The sequence below is a fragment of the Channa argus genome, chromosome 3 (assembly GCF_033026475.1).
Source record: "Channa argus isolate prfri chromosome 3, Channa argus male v1.0, whole genome shotgun sequence".
NCBI lineage: Eukaryota > Metazoa > Chordata > Actinopteri > Anabantiformes > Channidae > Channa > Channa argus.
Genome location: NC_090199.1, coordinates 14,409,580 through 14,431,582, shown reverse-complemented (window position 1 = coordinate 14,431,582; position 22,003 = coordinate 14,409,580). Strand labels below are relative to the sequence as shown.

General features: G+C 38.4%; 1 protein-coding gene across 1 annotated transcript; it reads left to right on the top strand.

Moving 5' to 3' along the window:
* The first annotated feature begins 1,503 nt into the window (after window positions 1–1,503).
* Window positions 1,504–21,489, top strand: ugt8 (UDP glycosyltransferase 8). Its single transcript, XM_067498698.1, has 6 exons — window positions 1,504–1,733; window positions 5,372–6,204; window positions 10,060–10,202; window positions 16,895–16,971; window positions 17,913–18,132; window positions 18,379–21,489. The coding sequence occupies exons 2-6, from the start codon at window positions 5,374–5,376 to the stop codon at window positions 18,758–18,760; spliced, it is 1,653 nt and encodes a 550-aa protein (XP_067354799.1). The 5' UTR covers window positions 1,504–1,733; window positions 5,372–5,373; the 3' UTR covers window positions 18,761–21,489.
* The last annotated feature ends 514 nt before the right edge of the window (window positions 21,490–22,003 follow it).

The following is a 22,003-nucleotide window of genomic DNA, read 5'->3' as shown; positions in this document are numbered from 1 at the left end:
CTCATACATACATGCATGCGTTACTGTGGCCCGAGGGGTAAAGGGGTCTGTTGGTCCGAGCCTTATGTTCATATTATTTGAAAGCAATCTGTTAAATGACCTGTTAAATGACACAAAAAGGTCACAATACACACAAAAACAATACAAAAGAACCAGAACCAAAATAAAATACCTCAAAATGATAAAAAACAACACAAAATTATTCAAAAGAGGGGCAAAATGATCCAAAATAGACACAAAAGTAAAATGACCACAAACAAACTCAAAATGACCAAAAAGAAATTGATGTGCAGCTCTTGCCCTGTCTGTGTCCAGAGGCCCATTTTCTCATGACACAAATACACACAAAGGCACAAGTACTGGCGATGGTGCAGATGGTGTAATAATGTAGCTCAGCACAACAGTTTGCAGCAGATAGCTAATTATCCTGCTGACTATAAAGATATATTACAAAGAATTTTTTGCAATATGGGTTTAGCAAAGAGCTGAATCCCAGCACCATCAGGAACTTTATCTGCCATCAATCTTTTAGAGGTGCACTCACACACATACACATACACACACACGTGATGAGTGGATAGATAGATAGATAGATAGATAGATAGATAGATAGATAGATAGATAGATAGATAGATAGATAGATAGATAGATAGATAGATAGATAGTTTTCTTTTCTTTCCGCACTGTCCACTCACCCAAACTGGTAAAAGCAGATGACTGCTCACCCTGAGCCTGGTTCTGCTGGTGGTTTCTTTCGTTAAAGGGAGTTGTTTCTCTCCACTGTTGCCTAAGGCTTGCTCAAAGGGGATATATTGGGTTTCCACTACATATCTGTATTGTCCTGACATTATTATGTAAAGGGCCTTGAGATGACCATGATGTGTATTTGCACTATATAAATAAAGTTAAACTGAATTTAATAGATAAATAGTTGTTCTAAGTGACTTGTACCCTGGGTCATCTATAACGAATTAGGTTTAGGAACAATTGAACCATTAACCTGTGGTGATTTTGATAATCAATAAATGGCTCAAACCAAATGATTTGAGGATGTCACCTTGGGCCCTGAGAAACGGTGATGGGCTCCTTTCTTACATTGTGTAAACTAAATCCATAATTGAAAGGGGGGGAAGAATAAACAAATGTAAAAAATCATAGCGCTACTAGCTTTAAAACATTATTATAGATCCTTCAACAACCAACCCATCAGTCAACATTTAAATCTTTCATGGTTTCAGACTTCACCTGTTCCCTCCCAGAAGCCTCTCCCACAGTCACTGCCTTCAAACTCTAACTTCAGCCTAACAAAGATGTACCTGACAGTAAAAGGTGCTCAGGTGTCTCCATTATCACACCGGACTCACCTTTTGCACAAATCGTCCACTCCCATCTGTTGACAGTATCAACACGGATGGAGTCACCGCTAACAGGGTTCTGCCTGGGCCGATACTCCCTCCTCCCCCCGCCCTCTCTCTCTCTCTTAAGCATAACTCAACCAACCTCTCTGCCAGTTTTCTCTGCCACTCCTTCCACATCATCTTGTAACGCCACTTGTCCCGCCCTCTCGCCGCCCGTGTGGAGGTTCATGTTCTCTCTGGCCGTCTTCGAGACCCCAGGACCCATTTTACCTACAGGCTTCCTCGTCTCTTTTGCTGTTTTACTTCCCCGTAACTTAAAATTCAGTCCAAGTTTGTCTCCCCTTCACTTCGCCTGAGCTCCATTCAGATCACAAGGTAAGGCCGACGCGTGCTACGACAGGTGTATCGCAAACAAATCTTCTGTCTTTCCAGGGTTATAGTTTAACAATAATCATTCATTGTTACCTTTATAACACAATGCTGACTACACTTGGCGCCGACTCTTTTGCTGCCATTTGGCCGGTTTTACTTTAAGCTCAGGTGCGACAGTCGAAACCCGAGACGCAGGTGTCGCCAGGTTGCTATGTTGCGTCTACGTCCTTTGCGAATTCCGCCTAACGCAAATGTCACCATGGGCGATTCTGTGCACGTAGGCTGTTTCTGAGGTGCCTTGAGTTACATATGTTATGTCAGTGCACAGCGTTAGTTTTATTTACAGGATGGTCCAACATGTCAGAAGTGAGTAGGATATTCAACTTACAGAAATCATTGCTATAAAACTTGGCCACCTTCCTTATGTGTTACTCTATATACTGGCAGGACATTTTAGGCAAGAAGTTGTTATCAGGGTTCGGACTTGTGATATGAAAATTGCATGCCTTATGATTAAATTACAGAGAGCAGGAGGTTACTATGTCGGCTAGAGAGAATTATCCTCCAAACCTTGATTACAGTGATTCTGTTTTTTTTTTCTTCTTCTTCCCCGTGAGTTTATCTACATCAGGGCACCTGTTGAGGCAATCCTGTTGCAACAATGCAAAACGATCACCTGATTGTTAAAAAACAAAACAAAAAAAGTAATCAGGCTAAAGGTGACTGGAGCAGCTTTCAGTTGCAAGTTACTGCCACATATCAACTTCCGTCTGACCTGTTGTCCATTGAGATTAAGTTCATCCTCCAAATTTTCTTTGTGGTATTGCTACAGTGATTATGTATAAATTTATCCAGTTAATTCCATTATAAATGTCACCATAGGAACTTTTGCTGTGAGATAACATTGATGTTTTAAAGAATTCTATTTAGGCCTTTACTTTATTTTAATATACCACTACATATATGCTTCTTTATTCTTTATTTAGTCACTTCCAATCCTTAAGGACCCCTGCCCTTCTTAATTTCCTCTGGGGCCACTATAGCTCAGGAGATAGAACAGTCCCAGGGTTGTTGGTTACCTTTCTGAGTCTTCCTGTCCCTTGTCAAAGCAAGTGACGAGCAAAACACTAGTCCCTAAATGAGTTGCTCCTGGTGGGTACAAGCCATTTGCATAGCAGCTCCCTCATCCCTCATGAATGAGAAGCAGTGTAAAGTGCTTTGGGTAGTGATAAGGTAGAAAAGCGCTATATAAGTGCAGACCATTTACCACTTATTCCATCTATAACTGCCCTACCTCCTGCAAATTACCTGGATCAGGTGTGTTCAGTCAATTAGATGCTAATAGACACCAGTTCACTTTGTTCCTCCCCAGTTCTCTCTTATCTAAAATGTTTTCCTCTAGCTTCTTATTTACTGAACACACCTGGTCCAGGTAATCAGTGGGAAGGTAAGGACAGTTGGGAAAACAAGCAGGGCTGGGGTCCTTGAAGACCGGAATTGAGAAACCCTCTGTTAATGGGACACTGTTTTCACTGGAAACCTTGCTACCTGGTCTCAGTCCTCTGTTTAATTCATTTATTTGTATAACAACGAAGAAAAGCTCTGAGAAAGGCACAGCTTGTTCGACCTGTTTTTGTATGTTGATAGTTGTGTTTTACTGGCAGAGTAAAGGGTACCGGATGTATGCTGTGACATTCAAACAAGTCAAATGAGAGGAAGGGGAACTTATTGTTAGAGGTGGAAAGCACAAAGAATCTCTGTCTGCTTTTATTAGAAAAAACAATGGATTGATTGAATTAATGTGGGTGAGCTAATTCCTCATACTGATGACATAGAGGGGCCTTTTGAAAAGGCATAATATATGCATTTCCTTTGTCCACCTCCCATAGGTAGCACCGGGTGTCAATGGGTATAAATAGGAAAAAGATGTGTGAATACACAGAAGTTGTGTTTTCTCACCATTTTATATGTAGAACGCTATAGAGGTGTCCTTTATTTGCAGCATATATTTCTGTCAAATGCTGACCAAGCTCTAAGAAATAAGGGCATGTGGGGACACCATGTTGCCATTATAAACAGCTTCGAATGTACCTTGGCACTGGAAAGTCAAATGGGTTGTTTCCCCGTTCCCAAGAAGTGCAATGAGCTAATAAACCCCAGCTGTGAAAGTTAAGGGGTATAAGGGGGTGATAATAAATGCATAACTACCATCTTCTGTAGCTCTAAATAAATGACGATTCTTTCTCCAGAAGTTACAATCGGGTTGATTTTAAATATACACAACAGAAAGACTAAATGCAGGCCAAGTTATGGTTGGTGATTATAATTATGTACAACATTTTGTCTGGTGGAGCCAAAGTGGTAGTTCGTTTCACAAAAATTGGCAATTATGTTTTTCTCTGTTATGCTCTTAATCCAAAAAAAAGACAGTTTTTATAGAACCCTGTTTCAGACAAACTCATGTTGATAATGTCAATGTATGGCATGCCAATATGGAAAAAATCTGGACATAAATCAGGGTATTGGTTAAAACAAACTTTCTGGTTTCTATTTTTCTTTGCAATGAGATTATATTTTGCACGTGATGTTTGCCTAGACACAATATAGTTGGTGTTATAAGACCGACTAGTAATGAAAATATGATGCAGAATGAAAATGGAGTGATTTTATTTAGCTACAATGTTTTACAATTTTCTTACAAATGCAAAATTAACGTTTTCTTTAAATGGTTAAAGTTTAGTGTCATTTTGTTTGTCACATCCTCTTGTTCTTCATCCAGAGAGCTCATCTTTTGGTGTGCTTTCATTCTTCTAATCCAGATAAATTTCTCAGCCCTCCCTGTGTGCAGGGTAACCAGACTCCATTGTTAGTAACTTAAGTCATGACATATCACAGTCCTCAGCAGACAGTGACTGGTTACTATAGTTACCATCAACAGTCTCGGCTGAGGAGTGTTTGACGATGCTGAACAAAACGGGTCCCACGTTGATTCTTCATGCAACCAAACTCTTGTGGTTAGAGAATATATAATCCCGTTTGTATGCTCTCTGGAGATGTTCACAGCAACAACATTGGCCGTGCCATTTAACACACTTTAAGTTCTAATGTTAGGACACCCACATTACAAGTAACCATCTCATGATGAAACATGATGCAAAAGGTGTCCTGTGGGGCTGAAAAGAGAACATAATACATAATGCTCAGGGTGGCACCTATAGACAGATTACACTGAGACTGTATTGTTAGTGTAGGTGTAGAGGGTACAGGCTAGGACATGGTGACATGATAATAGGTCTTTGTCTGTGAGTGTCTGGAGGTTTACAATGACATTGATGTTACCCACACAGTGTCAATAACAACAGAGTGAGATGGCCAGAAATGAAACTATGCAAAAGTTCAGTAGTTATGATTGGCCACCTTCCTTATGTGTGATTTTTTTTTTTTATTGTTTTTTTTAGTTCACATATTTTAAGATGTATGACACAACATTTGGCCTCACTCACCCATATAATTGTTAGTATTAAATGTCCGAACTGCAATTTCTCCAATTTGTCAATAAAAGAATGTTTCCATATCTGTTTAACAACATTCCATTTTGATGTCATGCATTGCTAACATTGCATTTTTCTTTACTGTTTCAGTCATGCTACTACGCTTGTCACTACTACTTCTTCTTGGCCTCCTCACCTGGAGTCCCAGTGGATCATGGGCCGCTAAGGTGATTGTTGTACCACCTATCATGTTTGAATCACACCTCTACATCTTCAAAACTTTGGCCACGGCTCTGCACCAGGAGGGCCATGAGAGCCATTTTCTACTTTCAGAGGGCCGTGAGTTGCCACCCTCTCCACACTACCAACTACAGCGCTATCCAGGGATCTTTAACAGTAGCACGGCTGACAATTTCCTCCAGTCAAAAGTCAGCAACATCTTCTCAGGCCGTCTGACCTTTTTGGAACTGTTTGACATTCTTGACCACTACTCTCAGAATTGCGATGCTGTTGTTGGCAATGCTGAGGTAATGACCCGCCTCAAAGAAGCCAAGTTTGACCTGCTGCTTGTGGACCCTAACGAGATGTGCGGTTTTGTGATCGCTCATATCCTGGGTGTCCAATATGCTGTTTTCAGCACAGGCCTGTGGTACCCGGCCGAGGTTGGTGCCCCAGCACCATTATCATATGTACCTGAATTCAACTCACTTCTGACAGACCGCATGTCTCTTGTCCAAAGGTTGACAAACACTGTTGTTTACCTGGCGCAACGTTTTGGAGTCCATTATATTGCACTACCTAAGTATGACCGGATTATGCAGAAACATGGAGTAAAGCCTCAAGTGGCCATGGCTGATTTGGTTCAAGGCAGCCAGCTATGGATGCTGTGCACTGACATGGCTCTGGAGTTTCCAAGGCCCACCCTGCCCCATGTGGTGTACATAGGAGGCATCCTCACTCAGCCCCCAAATCCACTTCCACAGGTCAGTACTGAATATGAGATAACTACATTTATTTATTTATGGATGAGTCCCCTACTGTACAAGAGGCAGTAAGCAGTGTTTCACTTCTGAGAATCTCAGTGTCCTAGTTGAAGTCCTTGGAGAGTGGAAGTGACTGATATAGATAAAATCTCTTTCACTGCATATGTAATTTTATATCACGTTATCACCATGCTTTGTGTTCAAAAATGAATTGAGAAACTGTATACTGATATAAGAACCTGACAACATTGTCTACTTTTGGCCAGTCCAGCAAGTTAAATACCTGATACTTCAAGCTATTTAATTACAGCGTCCTTGTTTTTGCCGAGTTAACACTTATTCACTCAAAGTGATCATTTTTGTTGATCTCTAGGTTTACCAGTGTTCACATATTGTAGTGCCACATAGAGTTTTCAGGAGTCATTGTGAATGCAGGAACACAAGTGCTCTGTGCACTTGGGGAAAAAAAGTACAGTAATACAATAGCTAATTCAGAAGAACAGAGTTTGAATATGACATTATGCAAATTGATTATTTTTACTAGTTTATTCATGCTACTTTTTGGGGGGGGTTGCATACATTTGTAAAATGGTGGCTATCTCTTATGTCACATTCAGGGGAAATTATTGTTGATGGCTGGAATTGTTGATTGGTACATACCTCACATTTATTGACATCCTATCTCTGGATTAAGGTCTTATTGTTTTGTCTTTCCTATCCTGTCTTTTAGTACTTGTAGAGTTTCAGTACTTTTTTTGTATCTATGCTTGCTTGGCTTCATTGTCTCTCTTATTGCTCGGTATCTCTTATTATCACATCCTGCTACAAAGCAAGCCTTTATATAGATGATGCTGGGGTGAGGATGGGTTTGGGTGAATGGCTACGGAAGATGAGAGAGGGAGGGGAGTCATGCTGAGCAGAGGCGGGTGGTGACGGTAGTTAGTCCAGCCTTTGGATGCCGATAGTGCCGTCGGTATCTGCTGTGGGGGATTTTGGAATGCCACTCCAGCCAATAGGGAGCATTGTGCCTTGTTGTGTGGAGGGAGTTATAATGGAAGTGGATGGAGAACGAGGCCATTGTTCTGGGCGGAGCTCTGGGGGCACTGAGACTCTTTTTATGGGGTCACTGAAGCTGTGTTGTAGGGACAGTAGGATTGTGCTGCAGAGACACAGAGCTCAGTGTACCTCTAAGATTGATCCGTGCCAGGGCCTGCCTTAGCTGCCGCAGCTGGACCGTTAGCCTCCCTTTCTCCACTTGTCCTCTGCTTCCCTTTCTCCACCATGTCTGCTCTTTGTCCCCACCCACTTACCATTCCCAAATGAAAATTTTACTATACAAAGCACAACCAAATGCAAACAACCTTGTTCTGGCCTGTAAAACCTTTTTGTTTGTTAGGACAGTTTAAAAACATCATCTGCCAAAGGTACATTCATTTTTTAATCGGACGGCCATACAGTTGATAACTCCATTCAGTAAAGCTTAGAACAGGTCATCTTCTATGAACAAGAGCCTAGAGGAAGAGGACACTTTTGAAGTGCAGCTCCCAGGCCATCTCTCTTTTCTCCTATTTTAACTACATGTCTCAGCTACTTATCATTTATAGAGAAATGCTATTGTATAGCAGAAGATGTAACCCATTTTTGTTAAGGAAATGATGTCAGACAAGGCAATTACAACATCGTGTGACAGATCTTATTTAGCACATTAGATTTAGATTTGCAAATATTATTCATGTTAAAATCCAATTAGAATTACAATGGGAGCTTTAACATATAATAAAATTAAATGTGTTTATGCATATGCTTATCATCCAAAGGTAAGTGTACTCAGATTTGTAGTTTCAATATGCAGTTTAAGGTGGCACAACCAGACTTGAAATCAATCCACTCTGCTCCGCCCAACCTGTCCCTACTCTGCTATGACCTGCTATGCTTTGATACGCTCTGCGTAGTGCTTCAGATGGCTGACATTAGGACATCACTTAGAAGAATAAATTCTACAAAACATACTAATGAATTGCAACTGAAATTCTCTGACTTGTTAGAAGGGTGCGTCGTTTTTAAGAAGCAAATATTTCTGCACTGCTGGCATTGTTTTTGATAAGTCTGGATCCCAGACAGTACCTCTCAACATTGTGTTAAGTTTTAGATCATATGTCTAATTAAAAGAAGATTCAGAAATGTTAAATACTGTATCTTTAATATTAAATTGGTGAATGCTCATGGTCAACTGGGAATATTTGTTTTAGAAAAAAAGGAGGGTCATAAGGTCTGTTCATATTTCAAAGTAGGACTTTGTGTGTAGACCAACATAATGCAGTCAGTTTTTTTTTCAACACATCACAAAATAAATTCCTTTTACCTGCATTGTATTGCAGTGACAAAAAAACATTCTTAAAAATCTCAAAACTTGGCACTTCAAACAAACTTTCTACTTGGCTAGAAATTGTCTACCTGGCTAGACACTGTATCACCAAGGATACAAAAGGGATTAGTGTTTCTCTTTGTCTAGGTGAACTGACCCGTTAGATGTTGTGATTATGAAAATGTTGGGTGGACCCGTAAATGTGTTGAACATTATTTATTGTCAGTGCATGAAGTATTCAGTTACAGATCTAATGGCTGGCTGATGTTTGTGGAGTCAAAATGATCGTTAATAAAGGTAGATGTGAGTTTTAAACAAGTTTCCCCACAAAACCAATACATATATCTTCTTAACCCATCTGCCCCAACCCATAGTAGACATAGTAGTTTTTATTATTGCCTTAAAATGATGCATACATAGTTTTCCGTTTGTCCAAATAGAACTTTTCTTGCCAATCTCCTGGGAAAATAACAAAGCAAATTGCAGTAGGCAGGATTTCTTCAAACATAAATATTAATGTTAGGATAAATGAAGAACACATTCTGGCAAAACAAATACACTTCAGTGTTTTTCAAATGTGAAAGGATCACATTGTGTCAAATGCAGGAAATGCTAGAGCGAAAATAAGGTTATCTGGGAATCTACAATAGGTAGGTAACTGGGTAAAAGTTTAAAATCCAGGCTCAGCTCATTTTTATGCGTTGAAGCATTCATTTTTTGTAGAAATATGTTTTTGAAACATATCAAATTGTGATATGTGAAAGTCGGATACATTGAACAGCACTGGCAACAGTGCAGAGATATTTGCATTTAAGATCGAGGCTCGCTCTTCTAACCAGTTGGACAATGTAAATGCTGATGCCTAAATCCATTCTCATTTGTTGAATTTTGATAGTGACAATTCTCTTTCTGAAGGTCTGTGCAGAGTGTGGCAGAGTGACATAAAAGTGACATTGGAGCATCATTGTAGAGCAGGGACAGGAAGCCTAGGATTGATTTTGACTATCTCATTATTGCTAATTTGAATTGTATATCAAAGCGTTAAAATGTCTGAATCCTGAATTTAAAAAAAAAAAAATAGTAGTCATAAATATGTATAGGTAGTTTTCTGAGTTTATTGGCATTTCTCAATCAATGTTTTTAGTGTGCTATATACTCATTGGTAAAGCTATTTGCCAAAGTTCAGTGGCTATGACCCCACCTCTCCAAACCCATACATCAACCAGGACAGGAGTGGGATTTAAACTTCACTTAAAAAACTGCCATAAACATGAATCATCTACTCAGGAAGTGATAAACACAGTAAAAACAATGTTTAGTTAATGTGAAGAGTTTTAGTGTTGAGTATTTTTATTTAATATATTAAAAGAATCAAAGATGAAGTTTAGGTGTTAAATCAGACTTAAATATCATGCCTCATTTGAATTCCTGCAATAGGCTACTACACAATGTTTTTAAGCTCTAGTTTACTTTTTCTCATGTTCCTACAGGATTTTGAGGCATGGGTGAATGACACAGCGGAGCATGGCTTCGTGGTTGTGTCGTTTGGAGCTGGGGTCAAGTACCTGTCCCATGACATTGCCCACAAATTAGCAGGAGCCCTCGCCAGGCTGCCTCAGCGTGTTGTCTGGAGGTAATTTATCTTTCAGTTTTACTCACACACAGCTGTCAGTGTAAAAGATGTGAACAGGAATTTCATTGGTGGTGGGCTTCAAGTTACAAACTTTCCTTCACTCAGTGCTGAGGGGAGGGGGGAGAGGGGGTGGGGTGGGGTGGGGTGGGGGCTGGTTGAGATGCCTGACTTCTAAATATCAATGTTTATTTAAAAAGCAATATCTAACAACCACTTAAGGCTGTTTTTTGAGAGATGATGAAATAAAGACAACATAACTGACCAAAGTCCACATTCCCACCACACTTTTACTTCAGGGTATTATCTGAGGTCAACAAGTTAATCAAACAATGAGTAATGATGATTTTTTTTTTTTAAGTGGATGGAAACTAGGGAGGGCCATCAATAATTAATTGTTTCATTTTTCAAACAATTCACTGTAGTTGAATATTTAATATGAAAAGTCAAATTAAAGACAAATGTTTTTTTTTTTTCATTTATTTTGTTTATTTATTTTGACTGATTACAAAAAATTAGGTTGATATACCAGATGTACTTCATGTAAATACTACACAGAACCACGGGACATACTTGGTTTCAGGCTTAGTGTCTTCTGCTAAAATAAAAACTAGCCATGCAACTTAGGATAATATTTGTTGGTAACCATACAGGGTTAATGTTGAAAACCCATCATATTGTTGTTTGAAGTATGTGGTTACAAATGATCATTCATATATTTTCAAACTGAAACCATTATAGCCACTGGTGGAACTAACTAAAACTAAATGTAAGTTGACACTGAACCAAATTATCACAGTGAAAACATATTTTAAAATGTAAAACTATTATATCATTGCTTGGTTTGAGGTAAATTAGAAACATCAAAATGAATGTCAAATAGACAGCTCGAGTGAATGTGCACCAAAGGCATTATCATGTCCCACATAAATGAAAAGCAGATAGTCAAACTCTAAAGTTTCACAATATATTTCACCTATGCTTTTCACAAAACTGGTCTTCTTCAAGGAAAATACTTTCAAGGCAAGAAAACCAGTTGGGGTTGAAACAGTGGTGACATAATTTGTTGAGCCTTAGCATCCGGCCAATGTATTTTTCAGCTGATAACAACTTAGACATATTTATAGTTTTTTCACCAGAGAGCTCTGACAATTTGTCTCTGCTACTAAATTCACTATCTCACTATATTTTAAAAAAAATTGTGAGATGTTGGCTTCATTCATACACATTGTTTTTGTGTAATTTTGATCCCATTAATGAAAAGAGAATAAATAGTTGGAACAAACAGACATACATATGACGTTTTGGTTATGTTGATCAATATATTGAGGTATTTCCATGTACTGACTTACTGATGTTGATTGTAGGAACAAGAAATAGATTTTTCTATATGGTATGTGGTGTAGCTGGGTTAATGTTTGAACATGTCCCTGTGTGCAGAGGTTGAGAGCTGGTACATAAAGTCTTCCCTCGTACAAGCACACGAGGTAATTTACAATGTAGTCACAGGTGACAAATGTGTTTCATCAGTATTATCTGTGCCAGAATAACTGGAGTTTTAAAATTGTTTTTCATATAATTTCTACATTACATGATTGTGGTTTTCACCGTTTTTATTTTTTTAGCAACTTGTTACCATTTTCCGTTAATGATTTAACACTGTGCCATTGTGTTTCCCTCTGGGAGTATTTGTGTCATGCAAACATGTGCTTTTCACCACTTAGAGATACATAATAGACTATAAACGGGTGCAGTAGTAGTAGGGCACAACTTAAGTAACATTATGTTTAAAGTCTCCACACATTACGAACCCAACAGCAATAAGTAAAAGGATAAAGTTCCAAGTTGGTCATTAATAGACAAACCATGCTGACCCTTAAAAGAAACCTTGTTACATGTGATGAAATGAGATGAGAGAGTAGGAGACAGAATTTAAGAATTCTTGAGCTAAATGTAATCGATTAGTCGAGAATAGTATCAAGTACATGTGAATCATTAGGCAGATGAAGAAATAAAGTATAGAATCTACTGTAAAGAAGACAAAGATGACACAGGTAATGAATGTGTTTGTTGATTTACATTAAACAGAATAATGGAATCATTTGAAAACTCCAAGAATTTTCTCAACTGAGAGGCTGAGTGTTAGGCTGTGTTAGATTTGCCTTGTCATGCAGCGCGTGTTGTAATGTGTAATACATTGTTTTTTTTTCATATTGTTTTTTATTTAGATATTTTGGGATTTTTTAATATATTTTTTTTCCATTTTTATGAAGAAAATTCTATTTTGTTTGTTTTTCTTGTCATTATTAGTGATTTCAGTTGAGGAGAAAACTTGGTGTGGTAGTATGGTATGAAAAATAATATACTGCTCAGGAAGATTCAACAATTCAACTTCAATAAGTTAAAATCTACAGTACATTGATTTCATACTGGCAGAACAGTGATGTAATTTAGGCCACATTATAAACAAGCACCAACAATATTTGACGTATTTTATTTGTTTAAGTAATGCGTTAGTGACAGAATGACACTCTAATTTTCTCTCTATTGCATTTTCACTGCAATCCGTAAATAATGTGAGTTTTAAATTTGGAGTGAAGTGTAGCAATAAATTCTTTTAAAGCTTGTGTGTCTCATATTGTGAGGAGTCTGTTTTAACATATGATTGGCAGAGGCAGATTTAATTTTCTATATAGCTTTATTTTAATAGTGTACTTGCACTGTCCACATTAGCCTTCCGTTTTGGTATTCATTTTGAATTCTTTGTCATTTAAAAATCAAACTTTTTCTCCTTTGCCTTTCTTAAAAAAAAAAGTTTTGGTGAGCTCTACAGCGTGTACAGTGGTGGAGTGGTTAAAACTGCTACTGTACCTCACACATAAAGGGCCTCTGTTTGCATCCTTTCTGGCCTTTCTGTGTGGAGTTTGTATGGTCTCTTGCTTTGGTGTCCTTCAGTTTCTTCCCACAGTCCAAACACATGCTTGCAAGGTTATTTGGTGATTCTGAATTACTTGTAAGTGTGAATGTGAGTCTGAATGGTTGGCCCTGGGATAGAATGAAGACCTGTCCAGGGTGTACAATGCCTCTTGCCAAATACAGCTGGGATAGGCTCCAGCCCCCCCGACCCTGAACACAATGAGCGCATGTAGTTAATGGATTGATAGATGTATGCCTTACACATACCTTCATCAAAATGAATAATAGAAGAGCAGATCTAGTTTACCCACCTTTGGCAATACTGTGTTTTTAAATAACTTATAGATACACAACATAAGATACATAACAAATAGGCAAAAATGTGCCTGTATAATTTCAACAGGTTATACTTCATATTTTTTATTTTTTTCCCTCCTTTTTTATTTGCATTTTTTTTTTCTTCCTGACTCCCTGCTGCATGGCTTTTTCCCTGCTTTCCTGGTTAAGGTCCCGCAATTCGGCAAGGCAAAGGTCACATGTACACAAGCATTAATAAACACAATGCCAAATACTTTACATCATTATTAACATGACTTTATTTATACATTTGTTTGTAATCTTGTTTTAAATAGGTGAACATTTATAAAGTAAATAAAGTAAAACTTGTGGAATTCTACACGTTTTACTACAGTACATTCATTTCTGTAATGTGAATAACTCCTTTACATATACAAGAGCATTGTCAGCAGGAATGTTCATAATATTTTGCATTAACGTGATGTATATTAGCTCTATTATCACTGTAGTTTGATCTGGGCTCACCTCATCATAAAGATCTCTACTTAGAAAGTCAAACTAGCCATGTCACAGTATCTGCTTAATCCTGCAGATGGGTATAAACCTGGCCTATCTATTTAATCCATTACCAGCAAACAAGTTTTTCTGTTTTTCATTGCATATTACCTGAAGGACCAGAGCAAGCGTTTCTGTTCCTCCAGGGGAAACAATGATGTCAACTCTTGATTTTGATAACATGCCAGACCAGCAGCAATACACACACACAAGTGCAGTGTTAGTGTAATCAGACTGTTTAATAAGTGTCCAATATGAAATATATAAATAAAATATAAATCCATATACAAATATTGCACCTAAGCATTATAACTCCAATAACCTGCTTCTAAATTCTTTTCAGTTGTGGCAGCAAACAGCTAAACCACCAAATTGTTAAGTATGTGCAAGTTGTTAAAGTGGAGGGGGTGGGAGGTGCACGCGCACAAACACATTTACAGATATCTCTTCCCGACCTTCTCTTGCTGTTTCATATTGCAGCATGTAAACATTAGAATCATATGGAATATAAATTTGAAGCTAAATCATACTGGACAGACTGTTAAAGCAGACTTTGGCCTCCTTGTATCGAACCGTTTTGAATTTTGGGAAATTTGAATATGTGCTTCAACTAGATTTTGTTTTCACCACTGATTTTGAAATAGGTCCACATTTTCTTACTAACATCCTGACCTGGGTTTAGATCCTGAAGCACTATGTTGCCATCTTTAAAAGCTCATATAAGAGCTACAAAGTACACCCGGCAGTCATAAGGACAGACAGCCAGCCATCTTCAATGGACCAATATACAAAACAATAACGAAAATAAGTTTTCGCTTTTCATTATTTTATTTATTTATTTATTTTACCAGCCATTCATAGTTTTGTTTTTGTTTTTTAACCAGGTAAATTTAGTTAGTTTGCGAAAATGTTTTAAAGCTTTTCTTTTTAATCTTAGTTTTCATTTCCTTTTCATAATAACCCTGCTATGTTTACAGATTAAGTGAGACTGTTATCTTGCAGCAAGGCAGGAGCTATCATTGAATGGTAAAGTGGTATTCAGTTGCTCTCGCAAAGTGGATGGAAAATGAAGAGCACCGATGAGTGTAACAGGGACCAAGTGGAATGAATTGTGTCTTTGATAATTGGCTGCATGAATGTAGGCTTTGACTGGCAGCACAATGAATTGGTGCTTTGTTGAGGAGAGAAGTGAGATAAAAGAGCTTGCGGTTGAGGGAAGGGAAGACTCGGAAATGGACAGTTAGGCCTTCGAAACGTAGCATTCTTATTTATCATATTCTGCATTTGTTGATAAATGCTTCTGGACATGCACAGATGCTTCTGGACACAAACATAGATAATCATACACACAATACCGTACACTTTTGCTCACATTCACTATGATCAGTAGTAGACAAAGGTTTAAAACCAAATGTGTACAAGTAAGGTCCTTCTTGCGTTTTGGTTTTGTCTTGTATGGTTTTCTATAAGGCGACCTGGTAGCTCAGTGGGTAGAGCAGCAGGACGGGATGCAGAAGTTGTGTGTCCCTGAGCGAGACACGCTAGCTATGTGCAATCTGACAATAAAGGTCGTTCTTGTTCTTCTCTATTCAGTTTCTGATCCTCACCAAAGTCACAAACACGATATTTCTAATCTAATAAAATTGCAGTTTTGGTCTTTATTGAACACACACAGTAATTGTGGAAAAGTATTTGCAACGTTGTTTCAATAACTGGTCGAACCACCTCTGGAAGCAATAGCCTCAAGCAAGCACTTTCTCTACCTACAGTATGAATCATCAGGAATTTTGAGCCATTCCTAGTAGGAACAATCTAGAACTTCTTCACCTCAGGCAGATCAGGACCTCACGTATGAATGGCTCTCTGATTCCAAAGCACTTCTATTGAGGTTGCGTTGATGTCCACTCCAAAAGGTGGATTTTCTATCCAAAGCCATTCTGTAGTAGATTTACTTTGATGTTTATGGTCATTGTCCTGTGGCATCACCCAGCTTCTTCTGAGCTTTAGCCATCCCGACATTTTAATTAACAGTAAGATGCATTGATAAACTTGTGTTATAGAATGTCAAAGTGGTCTTTGGCAAACAAATCTTTTGAACAATGAACATTAAGCTTTGTGCTTTTGGACTTGGACTCACTTCTGTGGAGTGTAGTCACAGTAGCAATTGTCTTCATTGATGAATATCTGATGGATATCTAAAGACTGTAAGATTACTCCTAATCCTTTCCAGCTACTGTACATGCAAATCAACAACTCTTAATTGTAGGTCTTCAGATTCTACCCACTTAAATGTGGGCCTCTTTTATTTTTCCCCTTTGAACTGTCCACATGCATGAAAATTGAGATGACTAAAGTATAAAAGGGTACCCAGCAGTACAGTACCTGTAATGCTGCAGTAACAATACTTCACTCTTAAAAGGGAGTATGGCTTAACCTAACAGTAAAAACCTAACAGAAGAGCCAAATAAAGCAAAAGTTTGACATTTTGGGAAAGAACCTTCTTAAAAGTATCTTCCTGGAAACTTGTGACTGTGAGGAAGTCTGGGAAGCAATGGAGATTAAGAAATCTGTTTAATTTCACCTGCTATGAAACAGTGCCAGTAATGGTTGATTTACAATAAGAGAGTAAACCATTAAAAAATGTATAACAAACAAATAACTCAGTAAAATATTTTTGAAGTTTGGCTGTGAATTATGCACTATATAGAGTATGATAGAAAATGGACGCAATTATTCAGTGGAGAAATTCATTTTTAAAAATGCTGTTTGATTACTAGCTACAGCACTAGCTTAAATATGTAAAGTGATTGGACATTCCAATTATTCAGAAACTATAATGACAACATAATGTGCTCAAAGGTGAGATTGACTATGCCAGCATTGTATGTAACATTCATTACTTGATTTTATCACCCCCCATTTCTTAGATTCTCTGGAACTCAACCCAGGAACCTTGGTAACAACACCAAGCTTGTTGATTGGATGCCTCAAAATGACTTATTAGGTAAGTAGCCTACAGTAAGAAGACACCACAAGGTGTATTTCACCCAAGACTGAACCCATTTACGTATCTTAAAGTGCTAGTGATGACTGCTAGATGCTCGCCCTAGAAAGTCCAGGCTCCAACTGAATCTTTATTTAATTCTTGAGCTCTTGAGGGAGATCTTGAGCTAACTAAACGGCAGTAAAATAGTTTATACTTATTTATATTTATTTTCATTATACATTTTTACCATTACTGTTGCTTTGTTGTGCCTTTTGCCATGTGATATTTATATAAGCTCTACAGTATGATTTTACTTTATATTTCTTTATTAAACAGTCAGTTTGACTTACAGAAAGTGAAATATATTACAGTGCATCATATCAACTGAAAGACATTTTACAGCACTTGCATTAAAAATTCTTTGCTCAAAAACAGCTTTTTAACTATCTGATTTTTTTGCACTGCCATATCAAGGTATATGAGACATACTTATGTATTCCTTAGTGTTTTTACAGTATAAGCTACATAGTAGCCTAGTGCGTGAGACGGTCGGTTTTCTGTGGGGATACTCCATAATTATGCACTTATTAACGACAGTGTTGTTTGGATGGTAATTGTGCAAGCCATGGTTAGCTAAGACTGCAAATACTGAAACTACACCTTTTGTAAACAATTACAGTAGGCATGGAGAAAGTAATTTACACTCAAATTCCTTCCTTCACTGAACTGACAAGCATTTTTAAATGATGCTTTAATCTTCATTCTTTCTCCTACTGTACACTCACTGTCACTGCACTTCATGAATTGGGCAGCACCACTGAGAGATTGCACCCAGATTGTGGGATCTTGTGTACAAACTGTAAATAATGTAGAGAAGAAACAACACAACAATATAAGTGATATGTCTAAAATGTCTAATGAACCTAACACACAAAATAATGTCCCCCATTCTCATCTAGGCCATGCCAATACAAGGGCTTTTCTGAGTCATGGCGGTCTGAACAGCATCTATGAGGCCATGTATCACGGGGTGCCGGTGGTAGGCGTGCCCCTGTTTGGAGACCACTATGACACCATGACTCGTGTGGCAGCTAAAGGTATGGGTATCATGCTACACTGGAAATACATGACTGAGGAGGATCTCTACACAGCCCTGACCAGCGTCATTAATGACAACAGGTTAGACTTACATGCACAGTCACTTACAGAAGTGGTTTAGACTTGCGTTATTGGTTATCAGTGCCATCTGGTGACCATATATGGCATCACAATTCTGGGACTTTGGCCACATACAGTACTCACTTTCTGTGGGTTTCCTATTTTTATGGTTATTCTTTTGTGTGTTTTTACCCTGTAGCATGCTAAAGGGATAAAAAGTAAAAACTCCTTATACCCTAGTTTCCAACGCCTATTTGTGCCTCTCAGGTACCGCCACCAAGCACGTCTTCTCTCCAATATTCACAAAGACCAGCCAGGCCATCCTGTGACTAGGGCCGTTTACTGGATCAACTACCTCCTCCGTCACCACGGTGCCAATCACCTACGCTCTGCCGTCTATGAGGTATCCCCCTTCCAGTATTTCCTGCTGGATGTGATTGTCACCGTAGGGGCTGCCATTGCACTGACTGGCCTGGCCTTGAACTGGTTGGTACGAAGGCTGACTGGGAAGGTTGGGGACCGGAGTAGAAGAGGTGGTAACTCCAGGGAAGATGCTAACATGGCCAATGGACATTGCCATAGTGAGAGCATGGTCAATGGGCAACACAAACGCAATGGCTCCTTGAAAAGTGAGAAGAAGGTAAATTAATGTTTCGAAAGGCCAAGGAGGATGAGGAAGAAGTTGCCGCAAGGACTCAGCTCTAGGTCTGGTTTAGTGGTTTTATAAAAGCTTTTAGAGAAAGCTGTTCTTAGGTCTGCGTCGAGAGGCAACTGCTACTCAGAGAGAACCAGAGTCTGCAGACAGTTACACAATGGGGACAGAGCAAGGCAATAGGTACTCAAAACCTTTGTGTCTCTGTGTGTGTGTGTGTGTGTGTGTGTGTGTGTGTGTGTGTGCGTGTGTGTGTATGTGTGTATGTGTGCACTTGGGCAAATTTAACGAAAACTCTTTAACATCAGCAGCTAGAGCAATACAACACCAAATTGGAAAGTCATTGAGGATGAACCACAGGAAAGACACATTGGAGGAAATTGTTTCTGCATGTGCATCTTCTCTGTTGCATGTTCTCTTTTGTCTTTCTGCCTTCTTTACCATTAGAAGGATGATGAAGAGGGGAAAACCTGAGCGCCAAGCCCTCATCCTCAGCACCACAAAAAGAAAAAAAAAATAACTTTAAATATTTAGAATTGAATGTTTTTAACTGCAAACTCTGCTTCATCAGGTCTGGTAAACTGTAAATAGAGGACAAATCTATTTATTACTGTACAAAAATACTGTAATGATGGACCTTTATAACCTTATTTTTAATTTATTTCATGTTTTGGTGGTGTGATAGCATTATGTATATGTACACTCCCTCTAATCTCACATCTGGATATGATATATTCTTCATATTAGTGAAACAAAAACAATAAAAAGTGACAGCAAATGTCATTGTAAGCTCGCACAGGTCTGTACTTTGTGCTGTTGCATTATCCACAATATTCATGGTGGTTTTTGTTTTCAAGTTTAGTAGACTCTTGACATTATTTTCAATTTTCCCCTTTTCACGTGGTAGTGCCAACTTGTGACTGCACTCCGTTGTGCGGCATTCACATTGTCTCATGAATGATAGTTTGTTGTGGTGGAGAACAACTCCACCGATATCGGTCTGGCTAATCAGTGTGAAAAGGGTGATAAAAGTATTGTTAAGTGATGAAACTATGACTGCTGCCGATGACGCTGTGGATGTGCAGAGCCAGATCAGAAATGTGCTCGAGCTCGTCCTGCCAGCTGTAATCAGTCCCATGTCCTAATTCTGTGTCGCTCATTTATTTATGAACTAGTAAGGATGTATCGGTCAATTGCCATTTTAGTGCTACACAGTTCCCTTGATTTTATTAGTTGGACAAATCCTAACACATTACAGATGCTAGTTTTAAATTACACTGCTCAGTCAGTGCTCGTCTTCCGTTGCATTTCGGTTTGCTGTACAAACTAGTCAGATCTTGTGTAATTCCATTGTATTCTATTTGTGTATGTGACCTTTTCTAATGAAAATGTCTAAGCTGTATGGTTTAACACTGATGTACACAGGTGCTTGTTTTTACATCGCTGTGTTTTATATCTCTGTACATCATCAGTCTGAGTGTATAGATAAAACAAAGCACATGGTTTAGCCCAGTGTCATGTAAAATAATAATAATAATACTGTGTTGATTGTCCTGTCCTTATACTGACTGTCCATGTAAAGGTTTCTACATGTTTTGTTTTGTCAGTAAGTCTGAGCTTAACCTCAGTAATGCATATCTGTTCACTCCATTTTCACTCGTATTTTACTGTCGAAGAAAAAAACCCACTACTTCTCAAATGAATAATCTAAAATTAATTAGAATGTGTCAAATTGACACTGATCCCTGCTAAATGTGCTTTATTCAATCTCTGTTGGGGAGATTAAAGCCAAGGAAAGCTGTTGAGGTAAACTTAGAATTTGTCAGCGTTTGGTATTTTGCTAATTGACCTTTCAGAAGGGCCGTTGTTTGCGGACATGGAAAAATCTGATGAACATGTGACTCATTGGACAATGTGTCAATGCAGTAGACCACACATCTTGTGTTTTCCGGTATTGTTCCAGCAGCATACTACAGACGTCTAAGTTGCAAATAGCATTTACATGTTGGCATTCCATTATTCATCCACTTAATAAAGTGTCACGCACAGACAATAGTCTGTTGAAATACTATCACTTACCCAAAGTCATTGATGATTTGAAACCCAACCAACGCGTTCACAGATCCTGTATGATGACCGAGAAAAGCTTTGTGATCCTCCTTTCTCTGTGAGCTACTGTCTTACACTTACACAACCCCGCCCCGGCGAGAACAGAGACTTTTGTACTTGAATAATCAACCTCATTGTCAAAAACAACTTCAGCTCTTGGGTATGGTGGGTGAGCTGGTAAGTGCTTCACAAGCTATGAACAGAGTCAGGAGAGGAAGATACATGTGTTTATGAAAATCTTTCTTTATTGTTTTTTCAGTATTAATGTTATAGCCTATATAATTAAATGACCACCCATTTCTCTTCTTATGTCAATGTACTTATCCTAAAGTGGTTTTTCTTTTGACATTTTTCTTGTTCTTGTGATGTTTGTATTTCACCAGCTTGAAGACGTCCATTCGGTTTGTCTTCAGCTGTTCCTTAGCTTGCTCCGCTTGACTTTTTCCTCCTCCTCCATGCTAAATATTGGATGTCTCCACTTTTTTAAAATTTAGTTTTACTTTGATTTGAAAATGACAACCTCAAAATTACTTTCATGTGTGTTTATGTTGTAAATAGAACAATGTAAACAAAATACTAATGCTGAATAAAAAGAAAATGCATATTTTGTTTGCAGAGATGATTGAACCTTTTTTCTCAAAGTTGCCTTGTTATATATACATTGTCCATAGTTTTGAAACACTAAATTTAAAAAAGTAAATAAAAAGTGAAAGAAAATGCACTTTACTGCAATTATCATATTCAACATAACTTACTTATACTGATAAATGGTTGTTATCAGTACGACGAACAGCCCATGTTTTTGAGACCTGACAAGATTGCTGTTGCAGCAGTGGATGCTGCCAGTTGCAGCTTGATAGGGGATGTATAGGTTTTCTGCCTGGAATTGTTACCAAGCAGCAAGAGGTTTTGTAGGTATCAAATGGTAGAATCTTCTAATGTAGCCAACTACACACACACACGAACACAAGCTGGGTGGATAGATAGGGTTATCTAATGCTGTATGCTCATGCTGACTGAGACTACAGTAACAAAACACGCAGCCTGGTACCCTGCTTCGCTCACTGGGCCTGTTAATTATTCACACTGCCTCCAGGGACCTACAGACACACACACACACACACCCTCATA

Coding starts and splice junctions, on each gene's coding strand:
- ugt8 (XM_067498698.1), top strand. CDS start 5,374: ATGCTACTACGCTTGTCACTACTACTTCTTCTTGGCCTCCTCACCTGG. Junction 10,203..16,894: donor CCTCAGCGTGTTGTCTGGAG/GTAATTTATCTT, acceptor CCCATTTCTTAG/ATTCTCTGGAACTCAACCCA. Junction 16,972..17,912: donor GCCTCAAAATGACTTATTAG/GTAAGTAGCCTA, acceptor ATTCTCATCTAG/GCCATGCCAATACAAGGGCT.